The sequence below is a fragment of the Artibeus jamaicensis genome, unplaced genomic scaffold (assembly GCF_021234435.1).
Source record: "Artibeus jamaicensis isolate MK-2021 breed Jamaican fruit bat unplaced genomic scaffold, CSHL_Jam_final contig_354, whole genome shotgun sequence".
NCBI lineage: Eukaryota > Metazoa > Chordata > Mammalia > Chiroptera > Phyllostomidae > Artibeus > Artibeus jamaicensis.
Window position 1 is genome coordinate 10,145,468 of NW_026521803.1, and position 12,943 is coordinate 10,158,410.

Below are 12,943 nucleotides of genomic sequence, written 5' to 3' on the forward strand. Positions count from 1 at the left end.
CCCTCCTCCCTGGCCCTGCCCCCCTGCGTCTCCTGGAGGCACAGGTAAGGGACCTGCCGGGGGCGAGAGCCCGCACCGTGCCCCAGCGAGCAAGCTAGCGGACTGCTCCCAGGGAATTTTCAGGGAAGGAAGTCAGGAAACTGCTACTCTCGGTCTGCGCGCTCCCACGGAGGCTCCTGCGAGGTCCTAGAGTGGGCTGTGTGCTCAAGCCCTCTGCCGGGGAAGCCAGCCCTGACAACTTTTAAATGGCCAGCCTGCTCCTGGGGAAAGCAGAGAAATCCAGTGTCTTCTGGAGTCTTCCACCTCGAAGATAACTGGCACATAGTCTTCCACTGCAGAGTTAATGTTTCCAATCTCAAAACAAAGACTGAGTGATCTTCACATTTTGAAAAATATATTTTCTGGCTACCATTTGAACAGTGAGGAACAGCAGTATTTTAACCCCACTGAATGTGAAAGCTACATAATATAGGAAATGCATGGTTTCTGATTCCAGCCAGGCTTGAAGTGTAGACAAAGGCCCAAAGGACAGGACAGAAAACTGTACCACGTAAATACTATACTTCAGTGGAATGTTCAAGGCAGTGAAAATCCTGGTTAACTATGAGGCTGGGGGGTGGACTTTTTGTTCCAATAGTAGTTTTAAACCTTTCTGATGTGTATGAATCTGTCCTCAAACTGTAGGAACAGAGTACTACTGAACAAAATTACTTCTTTTGCCAAGCTCCCAGGGTGAATTCACTGTTCCAACTCAGTAGCTATAATGGAGTGCAGACCCAACACTCCAGATGTCAAGGGTCTGGATACGACACCGTACTTAGAAAATCTGGAATTAGCATTAAGTGAGGCTTCATGGTGTCTTCGAAAAGCCAGTTTGCTTTCTTTTTTTTTTAAATACTAAATAGTATTATATTTCAAAAGTCTTATTTGGCACTAAAAGGAGCCCTTGCTACAGAAATTCCCTAGACCTTGAAAATTAGAGAAGGAATTCAGTTTATAAAGTAATACTAGGCAGCAAAAGCAAAACAACGCATAACAGAGACTAATTTGTTTTAGAAGGCAATTTACAGAGCACCTAAAATGTGCCAGGGACTGTGCTGAGGAACTAGACATAACTCATTCGTATTCTGGAAATAGAATTTCAGTTTCGGAAATAAAATTCCCAATCAATTAATTTGTTCAAGGTCAAGAAAGCAGAGTTGACTGGGCTGACTCAAAGCATTCTATTCTTTCCTTTGTACATTCATTATTCAATCATCCAGATATTTATTAACTGTCCACTACATGCCAAGGACTATGCTTGACACATACACTACAAAAATAACTAAGATATAGCTGCTTACTCAAGGACTACCAAGCTCAGTGAATCTACCGACAAGTAACCACATAATGATGTGCTGTGATTGTGCTACAACAGCAAGGAACTCGTAGAAAAGGAGGCTCATAGAACTTGTTGAACAGTTTGAAGGGTGGAACCTGGGGCTAGAAAATGGTGGCAGTCATCCGGCAGAGCCATCCTGAGAACTTCGCCTAACACAGTAGCAATGGGGAATCCGTGTGGGGGGCGGGGGGAAGGGAATTAAGGGAGAGAGAGCACCCTGAGGCACAGGACATAAAAATAACAGGGCTTGATTAAAGGTGGGGATAAGAAGGAAGGATAAACCAAAGGTCACTCACATGTTTTTGGCTTGAGTTTCCCAACAGGTGGTAATTCCTTGAGTTCTTTGATTTTAGATACATTGGTTTTGAAATACCTTTGATGTAACCATATGTAAATGTTCAAAAGGCAGCAGGCCGTGCTGGTTCACTGCTCAGGCGAGATCTAAGGTGGAGATATCAGAGTCATCATGGATTTCTGGTGGGTGAGGTCACCGAGGAAGAATGCCGAGAAGGCCACCTACAGAAACCTAGGGAAATACTAACACTGAAGGCTCAGGCTGAAGAAACGATGCTTTAGGAGAAAACTGAGGCAGAGCTGCTATAAACAAAAAAGCCCTAACAGGTAGGCACAGGTACAAATCACAGAGAAGAATTCTACCAAGCAAGCAGGGGTCAAATGCTAGATCCTTCCAAGGACAAGCAAGATAATTTAAGGCTGTCCTCTGATTTGCAATAAGGAGATATTGGCAAGAATGGTTTCAGTGGACTGGTTGAAGAATAAAGAAGTAAAAACAAAGTATCACATTTTCAAAAATGGAACTGGACAGGGTTATAGAGAAATAAAAGCTGTAAGAAGTAGCAAATTCAGAAGAAGGGAGGTGTTGATTTTGACTCAGAGTGGCAGAAAAAGATACCCTCAATAAAAGAAAAAGAGAAAGGTACAGGTTGGGGTGAGGCCAAGTACAATAACTGCCTAATATTTAGCAAAGAATTTGGCTCAGAGTAGAAGGGGATGAAGAAATTGCAGACATGAGAGAGGTGAAGGCCTCTCAAGCAGCAACATTAGAAAATGAGAGAGAGACTGGGGACACAAAGTGACGAAAGGACTCTGGGCAGCACAGGACACACAATGAGTATCAGGGCCCACAACGTCAGGGAGTTACAAGTCCACAAGGGGACGTGATTTGCCCCTGCAGACAGACGTCAGCATCTGGTCCAGAGCAGCAGTCCCCTTCGGTTGGCTCCAATTTTGAGTCTGAATCTTTCCACTACATCACAAACTTAGCATCCCTAGCATTCTAATCACACATCTGGGTTACAGCTCTTTAGCAGTTGGGAGATTTAACTCAGAAGTACAAGTATTTTATAAGGGAGCTTACGCTAACTATAAGTAAGCAAGTTCCTACCCTGGAAAAACAGGTTTGACTAATAGCAAGGGGAGCGTGATAACTCACACGGCATGAAGGGCACCAATGAGGGCTTCTGCCTGACCTTTTAACCATTTTGATCCTACCTTCTGGTGCGGAAAGCTACAGAAACCAAAGTAATTCATGAAACCAGTTTCTAGCCTTTTGAATGAAACTTTCATACACAGTTAAAGAAAACCCACAGCATTTACATTCTACTATATTCTGTTTCCCAAGTATATCACCCTAACAAAATCTAGTGAGTTTCCCTTTAATACATCAATCAAAAACTTTATAGCTTATTTTATTGCAGTTCTTTTTTTTTCAACACACTGAATAAGTGTGTCTTTTTTTTTCAACTTACTGAATAAGTAGTGTTATTCACAAGTAAAATATGCCTGCATAATGCCTCATTTATGTACCGGTCAGATGGAAGCCTCAAGTATCTCGGTCATATCGGAGCACCCCCAGATAAGCAAAGAACACGCACATGCCACAGAGACGGAAAGTCCCAGGTCCAGGCACTGAGGCCTGTGCCTGCTATAAACACTGAAGTTTCTCACACGGAGCCATACTGTCTTCCTGTGGACTTAATTTCCCCAAATTTGGTTACCTGGTTTTTGTTTTAATAAACAGAAGATTTAAAGAGCAAATCAGAAGGGACTGGTATTCCACAACTAGAGGCAGGCACACAGCCAATCTAAAAATCAGAGAGAATTTTTTAAAAACCCATAAGGAGCCATTAGAGAAAATAGTTAATAATATCATAATTTTGTATGGTGACAGGTGGCTTATTATGATGATCACACCATAAGGTATATAAATGCTGAATCAATATATCATGTACCCAAAACTAATATATGTTAACTGTACTTCGATTAAAAAATTTAAAAAATCACAATAGTAGTTATGAGATATTTTGCACTCAATAATAATAAAAAATTGGCATATCAAAAAAAACTACATAAGGAACACAAAAGAATTCAAAAAACATCAGCAGGACTGGACCATTTAGTCGAAAAATACTGAGTCCTGTAAACATTATCCCCTGAAGGCACATTTTAAGTTTTATAAATTCAGCATAAGAAGTAAATGTGAAACATTTAGAATAACTTGTCACCAAGGAAAGGTTAGAATAAAAGCAGTTCTGCTGCCCTGGGGACTGGGATCGTTGACATCGAACGGGTCCCGACTTCACGTCAGGCGCTGTACAAGGGGTTCTGCCGTGTGATCTCGCTTCCTCTTCAAAGCTCTCCTTTCTGGTTGGTCGTCACTTTAAAAAGGAGACTGTATTTGAAAACTGAGGTGAAGAGAGATTAAATGGCAGAGCCAAGAACTACACCCAGGTCTACAGGAGTTTAAAGTGCTCTTTTAATACAATTTCCAGATAATAAAAATATATTTATGATGCTAGATAATAAGGCGTTATAGTACATAATTATTCCACTATGGTCTCAATTAAGCTATTAAACTCCTTGGCTGTAATTCTTAGTCACTTGAAAGAGTAACTTTAAAGATGCTATTTATCTTTCAAATATTTTTAAGGCCTTCTCATTGTCTATATTCATATTTCTCAGAAGAAAATCTATGAATTTCACTGAGGGTCTCACAGAGTTGATATTTCATAGAATTACTAAAAAAGAATCTTAGAGATACTTTCAAAGTTTGAGGCAATAAATAGCATTTACAGAATGATTACTGCTTGCCATGCAATATGCTAATATGCTGTATATACACACAGGTGAATAATATAATAACATGTATACATTTGATCCCCTCACCAACTCTAAGGCATTTACATAGTTTCAATGTACAGAAACGTGCCCACGATCACACAACCGGTCAGGGGAAGAGTGGCAGGTAAAAGAGGCTTATTAGACCTTCGGACTAGTGCTCTTCACGGCCTTCCGCATGGTCTGCCGTACTTGAAAGATGCAGATGTCAAGGTTCAAAGCACTTGAAGTAGGTCCCTCGGCACATTTATTCCATAAATAGTCAGATTTTCTTTAGATCCCACCACCTCCTCCCCAAAAGAGATGTTGAGTGTTAGGACCCAAAAGCTCCAACACACCAGCAGAAGGGGGGTGCGGGTGCCGGAGGGCAGCCTGCCACGGGAATGGCTGACCTTCACTCAGGAGGGCTGTGTGCGAGAACTGTGCTAAGCATTTCACTTGTGTTCTCTTATTTAATCCTCGTGACAAATTTAAAAGGCTAATGAGGTTAATTAGTCTAAACTTTAGGCTAATATTCTTATACATCTAGATTTTCACAGAGAGGTGATTACACAGGCTACTTTTTTAAATAACTAGTTTTAAAATCAGCACAGGCTGGCTTCTCCAGAAATTAAATGATTTCTAATCCAGGGTTCACCTTAAAACTATACATCTCGAAAACAAAAAGACAGTTATTGATACATCCATCAGGTGCCACGTACCAGCTGTGGATGCAATTTGGTTTTACAATGTACTAACCGGTGCCTGAATCCCACGGCATCCTGGTGTGTGCACTTGGAAGATGTACTACAACAGGATGTACTACAATAGGATGCTGTCATCCTATTAGGTTATTCAGATGACTAATCATTCCTCATGCAAATGAGCTAGAATATGAAATTGGCAAATCATCAACACAAATGGGAGAACGGCTGTCTTCGGATAATATTAGAAGCATCGACCACTTAAAATTTTTAAACAATTATTTCCTGAACTAATAGAATTCTATCAACTTTCTGTATGTTTAAGTGAGTTGTAATCATTTACATAGATTTTTCTTATTCTTCAAATAAAATATATGGAATCTGTGGCTAACAAACATACCATTTAAAATTTTATATGAATTCACAAGACTTTTACATGAATTCTGATCATGATAAAATTTTAGATCTTTACATATAAGAGAAACATAATACAACCATATTCACCTATCCTGTGTTACCAAAACCTAGTCTCTAACCAAATAGTACAAATAAAGTGGAATGAGAATAAGAAATTGATGTGAATCTAAAACTTGAAGATTATACTTATATGAAGAAATTAACAAAATAGAAAAGAAAGTCTACTGCTATGTGCATTGCATTAAAATCATAAAAACTGGGGAAAAACATAAAACAAGAAAAAATCTAGTTCAGGCAACTAAATCACATCTTTATAGCTTTGCAGTCCTTAGGAAAAGAATTACTAATGAATATGAATTATGACTCTTACTCATATTTGGAAAAATAAATGGCAAATCTTTGCATGGGAGAGGTAAAATGGAGCACATAAAATACGTAACCCACTGAGTTTAGTTCACATAAATAAGTATAACAGCATTCTATTTTCTAAATAAAAGTATCACATAGTTTTCATACAAAGATCTTGGGTTTCTAGAATATTTTCATAACTTTATCATTGAAACATTTCACTGTAAGTACAACTTTAAAACATACTTGTTAAATATGGCTATATAAATGAATTAGATGGTTATTTCAGAATCATCCTGCTTAATAAAGAATAAGTAAGTTCTGGGAGCATTTGAGATCTTGTTCCTCAGCATATGTCATCAATTTGGCTCAAATAAACTATTATAAAAGTTCAAATAAATAAATTCTAAGTTTTGGTGAAGAATGAAGCTTTTATTTCCTTTGTTACTACTATTTTCTCCTACCTTTGGACGTTTTGAAAGCAATAACTCATTGGATGATCGTATGTGACACCAAACAATTGTCAAAAAATGCAATTCCGCACTACCTACCCCTTCTTGTTTAGTGAAGAGATTAAGGCAATCGCTCAAAGCAACACAAGTTTCTCCAGAAGCTTCAGAGACAACTTCAACTTTCTCAAGAAATGATGGAAGCATGTCTAGAAATTTAAAAAAATAATAGATCAGATGAATGGAATTTTAAGTAATCAGAATAAACTACGACCACAAACATACTTTTATAGCTACAAACTTCACGTTTTCTTCTAGCCACCTTAAACGAAGCATACAGTATATGTTTCTGGGGCATCCTAAGTACCTACTAGATGCAAAGCACATACACCGGTACAAAAAAAGACAGGATGAAGCCTTGTCCTAGAAAAGTCTGTACCCTACAAGGAGAAGAGCCAAGACTAAGAACGAGTTTACAGAATAACGACAATATAATGTTTGAGACGCACCCAACAAGACGGACTGGTAGCACCAGCTGTGAAACATCAGTATTTCCTTTCATGATATTCTACACCAAGTAACTTATTCAAAAGTACACCGCTACAGAGACAAAAATAATTCTGTAACTGACATCAAGTGATGGCTAACATATCTGAAGGTGGCACTAACTCAACTTCCTCATTTTTATTTGCCTAAATGTTTGACATAAATAGGCCTTTTCATTCTTAAAAATGTGTCCCTGTAGAGTTTCAGAATTGTTTAGTATATGATTAAGTTGGGAACAAAGAAATGGTAACACAGTTGGCCCTCCACATTCACAGGTTCCAAATCCAAAAATTCAACCAACTGCAAATAGAAAATATTCAGAAAAGAAATGTTACATTGTTGCTGGCATGTACTTCGTAGTTAAGCCTATGTACACAGACTTTTTTCTCACTATTCCCTAAACAATACAGTATAACAAACTGTTTACATAGTACTTACATTGTAGTAGGTATGTAAGTAATCTCAAGATTAAAGTAAACAGAAGGATGAGTGTATGTTATATGAAATGTCACCCCATTTTATATAAGGGACTTGAGCCTCTGCAGATTTTGACATCCAAAGTGGTCCTGGAACCAGGCCTCCAAAGATACAGAAAGGCTATTATATCACTTTCTTCCCAGGTGCCCTAAAAAAAATTTTAATCCATTTACCCACTTAGAGAAAAAAAAAAAAAAGAGAGAAGTTGGCAAGATAAAGCTGCACATCATTAAAAAAAAAAAAAGTAAAATGTCACATCCTGTTCAGATTAATGCAAGGGGAATGTACTTAGTTTAAAAAATTTTGGAAGTTGTGATAACTATACATTAAGATCCTTTGAATGTGTCTTTTCCATCACATAAAAGCATAACATTAGGAAAACTTTTCATTAAAACATAACTTAAAAGGAGAAAGACAATTAAATCAGTAGCATCCTTTGTATTTCAAATAGCCTTACTTAAAACACTGTTCTAAAAACATGGTACACAAGGTCAGTAAACAAAAGCAATCCAGTCGATCCAAATGCCAGCAATTCACAATTAATTAGGCCATAAAACAGTCAGTCTCATCAAGACACAAAAATTTTAAAAAAAATAGAGTAAATGAAATCTACAAGAATAACAAATCATTTTTGGCCATATTTTCCAGGTGATACAACTGTGAATAGCATTCTTTTTCTTTTTCAAATGTTCTGTATAAATGTAACTTATTTTGGTAAAGGAAACGCCTTTTCTTGGAAAAAACTATTTCTCAAAACTCCTAAGGCTGAAGTGGGCCACAAAACGAGAGGTCAGAGTAAATAACGATATAAACAACCCTTCATAATATCTGGATATAAAGACCAAATGACATTTTATCTTATTTTTCATCTTATGGAATACGGTTTCCTAGTATTGGCTATTTGTAACAGCACCCAACTGAATACTACTATATTCTATAATAAATTTGACTTTGCATACTTTAGTCTTCATTTTGAATTTGGAATACAAAATGTGAAGATTTCTTCCGTACTTAGTTGCTAAATAGCAAATGAGAATACCATATGCTTGGTGCCGAATGACTTAAACAGTACTAGCAGACGCCTCTCGCAGAGCTGTGGACTGAGGAGGGCTGAGAGGGGACGCACAGTACAAACAGGCACAGCCTCTGCCTTCCACGAATGTCTGGGGAAATCTAGTACTTTTCCATTCTCCTGGTACCAGTGATAGGAAGTTGGAAGCATGGGTATTATTTCTTTTATTAAATACTGTCTCCAATCCTGTCTATAGTTTAGACATTTCACAGTTTAGATAGATGGTGATGAACATGTGACAGACATTAAATGTCAAAATAAATTTTGAGAAACAGAAGTTTTCAAACAAAAGTGATTCTGCAAGCTTTCTTTTTTCTTTTTTTTATTTTGCACTTGTTATTTTATTTTTTTAAATTTTATTTAGTTATTTTTCAAGTACAGTTTTTTGTCTATTTCTCCCATCCCAGCCTCCCCCGACCCGTGCTCCCCACCTCCCTCCCATTTCCACCCCCCTTAGTTCTCGTCCCTGTGTCCTTCCTATTTGTTCCTCCAAATCCCTCCCCCTTTTTCCCCTTAACTTCCCTTCCCTCTCCCCTCTGGTCGCTGTCCCCTTGTTCTCTATTTCAGTGTCTTTGTTTTTTTTTTTTTCTGCTTGCTTATTTGTTTTGTTGTTTAGCTTCCTGTTAAAGGTGAGATCATACGGTATTTGTCTTTCAACACCTGGCCTATAAAAAGACATTTCAAGAAATATATATTAAGGTATGTGCTTATAAGAATCCATTGAGACAGTGGATTGAGACAGTGTCAAATTCTTCTGTCCAAACAGAACCAAGAGCCACCCAATTCTCCGAGGATCGCGTGTTTAAACAAGGTTCCATAGCTGACACTAAATGGTGCGGCGGCGCGGCGCAGGAGCTGACAGACAAGGCAGCGCGTGCTTTGGGGGCGAGGCGGGTCGCACTGGCCTGCCTCTCACACAGTGATGCGTGCACATGGCTACCCAAAAAGCAGCAAAACTGCTGAGCTTCTAGAAAAGGGACCAACTGGAATCACTACAGATGCTCATGTGCTTTCATCGATTAATATTTAGAGACTAAACAGTCATGAATAAATGCAAAATGGCCAGTGTGTTGCTGTATTTGGCCTGCTATAAAAATTGGACACTTAATTTTAAGGAAAAATGTTCCTTTTTATACTACAATTATTTTTGAACTCAGGAGAAAGACACTAGAAGATCATACGTGAAAAGCTCATCTTGAGAGACATATAAAAAGCTTACAATCTGTTGTTTTCATGATACACTATACAATTTTTACTTGGGTAAGTTTTTAGACTATTAAGGAAATACTTGTGGCTTATGTTAACAAAATAAGCCCTAATACAGATGGCTTCCACAGTTCTTCTAAGACAGAAAGAGTCCACAAACATGTCAGCCTAACATGTAAGGCACTTCATAAAGGCAATCAGTTTCAGGCAGGCTGTTTTCCTGGAAACACTTGTTTTCCTAGAAATACTCTCACATTTTACTGCCTCTAAACCTTTGTTCAAGATGTTTTCTCTTCCCTGGATAATGGAAATAATAATTATTCATTTTAAGAAGTTTCTCCACCGACCCGCAGCTTTCCGGCTCCACCCTGGAACATTCCATGGAGGGAAAGAGAGGAACATAAAACTGGAGGCAGTACGGCCAGGCAAGAAGTTGTTGCTGCAACTTATAAGAAAAATGGCAGCGGCCTATGCAGACTAGTGGGGCGCAGGGGTAGAGAAAGGGAACAGCATAGATACAGCAGAGATCGAAAGGTACAGCAGAATGACAATTTAGGTGACCCCAAGGTTTGGGTTTCGGGAATTGTCTGAATCAGCACTGCACTCTTTAAGATGGACACCAGAAAGAACATCAGGAAAAGAAAAGAGAAGAAAAAACATTGACAGGAAAAAAAAAAAGAGGATTTCTTTGTTTTGAGTTGAAAACTTCTGTCCTACATCAATTTCACCCGATCTCTGAACTTCTGAATAGGAGGAGACTATGAGGGTTTGAACAACACCTCAACTAAAAGAGCCAAGCTAATGTGATCATTCTCTATCTTTCACTGTTGACCTAGGTATAAACCTGTAAATTTCTTTAGTTCATAGGCCACATGTTTAGGGTTAAATATAGAATTCTTAATTTATTCTGGACTCTTAATTGGTTAAGAGCAGACTCTGGAGCCAGGTTGTCTGGAATCAAACCTACCCTTGAGCTTTTACTAGCTGTGTTACCTCAGGCAATTTACCTAACTCTCTCTGCCTCAGTCAGCTTATCTGTAAAATGGGTACAATAGTTACATGTACTGCATAGTGCAGTTAGAAGGAATAAATGAGTTTATATAAAGCACACAGAACAATGTGCAAAAGGCTATGTGTGTTTGCTACTATTCTATGTGATACAATTTGTGAATTACTGACATGTTTTGTCTTAGAAGGAGAATAGGACAATTGTGGTATCTGGCAGACTAAGTTTATAGAGAATCATGCCTCCAAACTCAGACCGTAAAGATACTGAATAAAATAATATACAGCAGCATTTGAAAGAAGAAAGCCCTGGATATACTAGAAACAAAGAGAAAAGTCTGATAGAACAAGCACTTGCCAGTGAAGCCTGGTGGGAAGGCCTGACACGGAGGTGGGCGCCCACGGGAACACGGAGCCGGGAGAGGCGGGGCTCTGCTCTCGCAAAGCACAGGGAGCAGGCCTCAGGCGGGGCTAGACCCCTAGTGTAGGCAGGGATGAGAAAGCTGCCTGGGGCTCAGGGAAGCAGTGGAAAAGGGCCCTTTTCGCCTATCCCTCGGGGTGGGAATTATGAGAAATGGAAATTCCTAGCTTGTGCCCCGCCTAAGTATGGAATCAAATTTGAAAACTATTAGCCCAGAAGCAGAAAAACCTGCACAGCCCTGGCAGTAACAGACACAGAACTACTGGGAAGGGACGCTTCCATAATCCAGGAGGCAGGAAAAACCAGCCCCCCTGAAGATGAGCTCTCAGTAAAAAGTGACGTAATCCATTGTGAGGAGAACAATCCATCCCCAGGGACAGCAGACAAAACAACAGTTACTTCACAACCACTCAAGACATACATAAACATTCCCCCCAAAAGGCTTTAAATTTATGTTTCAATAATCCTGGATAAAATTAGAAATTCATATTATATGAAAAATAGTATGTCCCTACAGGAAAAGTAAAACCTTGAGAAGCTTCCACCCAGAATTTCTAGAATTATAAAACACGGTCACAAAAATTAGAAAGTCAAAGGATTAAACAGAAAAACAGGTCCAACTGAGGGGAAAAAAACTAAAACTAGAAAACAGATGGAAGATATTACTCAGTATTTAACACAGAAAAAAACAGAAATGAGACAGTAGGAAGTAGAAGGTCAAAGAACAAGATTCAACGGGTGTCCAGGAGAAGCTCCGCAGAGGAGAGCAGAGGAACGAGGAAGCCACGCCAGGAGAGGGTGACGGCAAGAGCGCCCCTGGACTCCAGGGGTAAGGACTGAGTCTTCAAGTTAAAGACAGTCTCAAGCAGCGTACGTGCATAACAACAAAAGTCAAACCTGCAGACAGAATAAAACTGCAGAACGCCAAAGACAAAGTGAAGATCTCTGAAGCAACAGAACATTTTTTTAAAAAAGACGAGGCTGCCTACTGAAGAATCGTTACTAGAATATCAGGAGCCAGAGAAGCTGGAGTCGTACCTTCAAAATGGTAACGGAAAACCATAACCTAGTGAGAGTGAAATAGAGATTTAGAGAAGGCAGAGATTCTACCACTCACAGTGCCTCAAAGACTTCCTCGAAGATTTCCTCAGTCAGAAATAAAACGGAACCCGGAGGAAAAGAGAAGGATATAAACCAGTGGCGTCACCTGTGACCTGAGTGGTAAAGAACTGGAAACGCTCCGGCAGCGCTGGCGGCTTCTTCCCTAGTTTCTCTCTCTCCACCCTTATACTCACTAACTTGACAGAATGAATCAGTACTGACTCATCCCTGAGTTGAGGAGAAATGTTGTAAATTTATAAGCTAGATAAGTAGGTCGTTCATTTCATTCACTCAAAACATACGTACATACATTTATATTTATATATATGCATACAAGCACACACACATATATTCAGTGCCCGTATGTGCCATGCACTGTTAAGGTGCCAGCTCTGTTAATCAGTGAATAAAACAAAGATTTCCTGTCCTCATGGAGTTTCTCTCCTAATAGGAGAGGCGGACAATCAACTGCACATGCATATATAAGAAGTTTAGTAAGTGACAAAGAGAAACATAAAGCAAGGTAGGGAGATAGCAAGTGTTGAGGGGAGCTGAAAGTTTAGACAGAATGAGGTATCAGTAAGGGTCCTGGTGGGGAGGAACTGGCAAGTTCCAAGGGGACCTGAAAAAATGTCTAAAAGAGATTATGCACAAAGGGAGGATGACAAGCGAACTAACAGAGACTGGCATGCAAGACAG

The 12,943-nt window shown here is 39.2% G+C and overlaps 1 protein-coding gene across 2 annotated transcripts in view; it reads right to left on the reverse strand.

Annotated features, from left to right (window-relative positions):
- OSBPL1A (oxysterol binding protein like 1A) overlaps positions 1–12,943 on the reverse strand; it is a 211,983-nt gene that overhangs the window by 110,018 nt on the left and 89,022 nt on the right. For both annotated transcript variants that reach the window (XM_037134083.2, XM_053664391.1), the window contains one exon: positions 6,519–6,625. In XM_037134083.2, the coding sequence (XP_036989978.2) occupies positions 6,519–6,625 (107 nt within the window). The remainder of the gene's footprint in view (positions 1–6,518; positions 6,626–12,943) is intronic.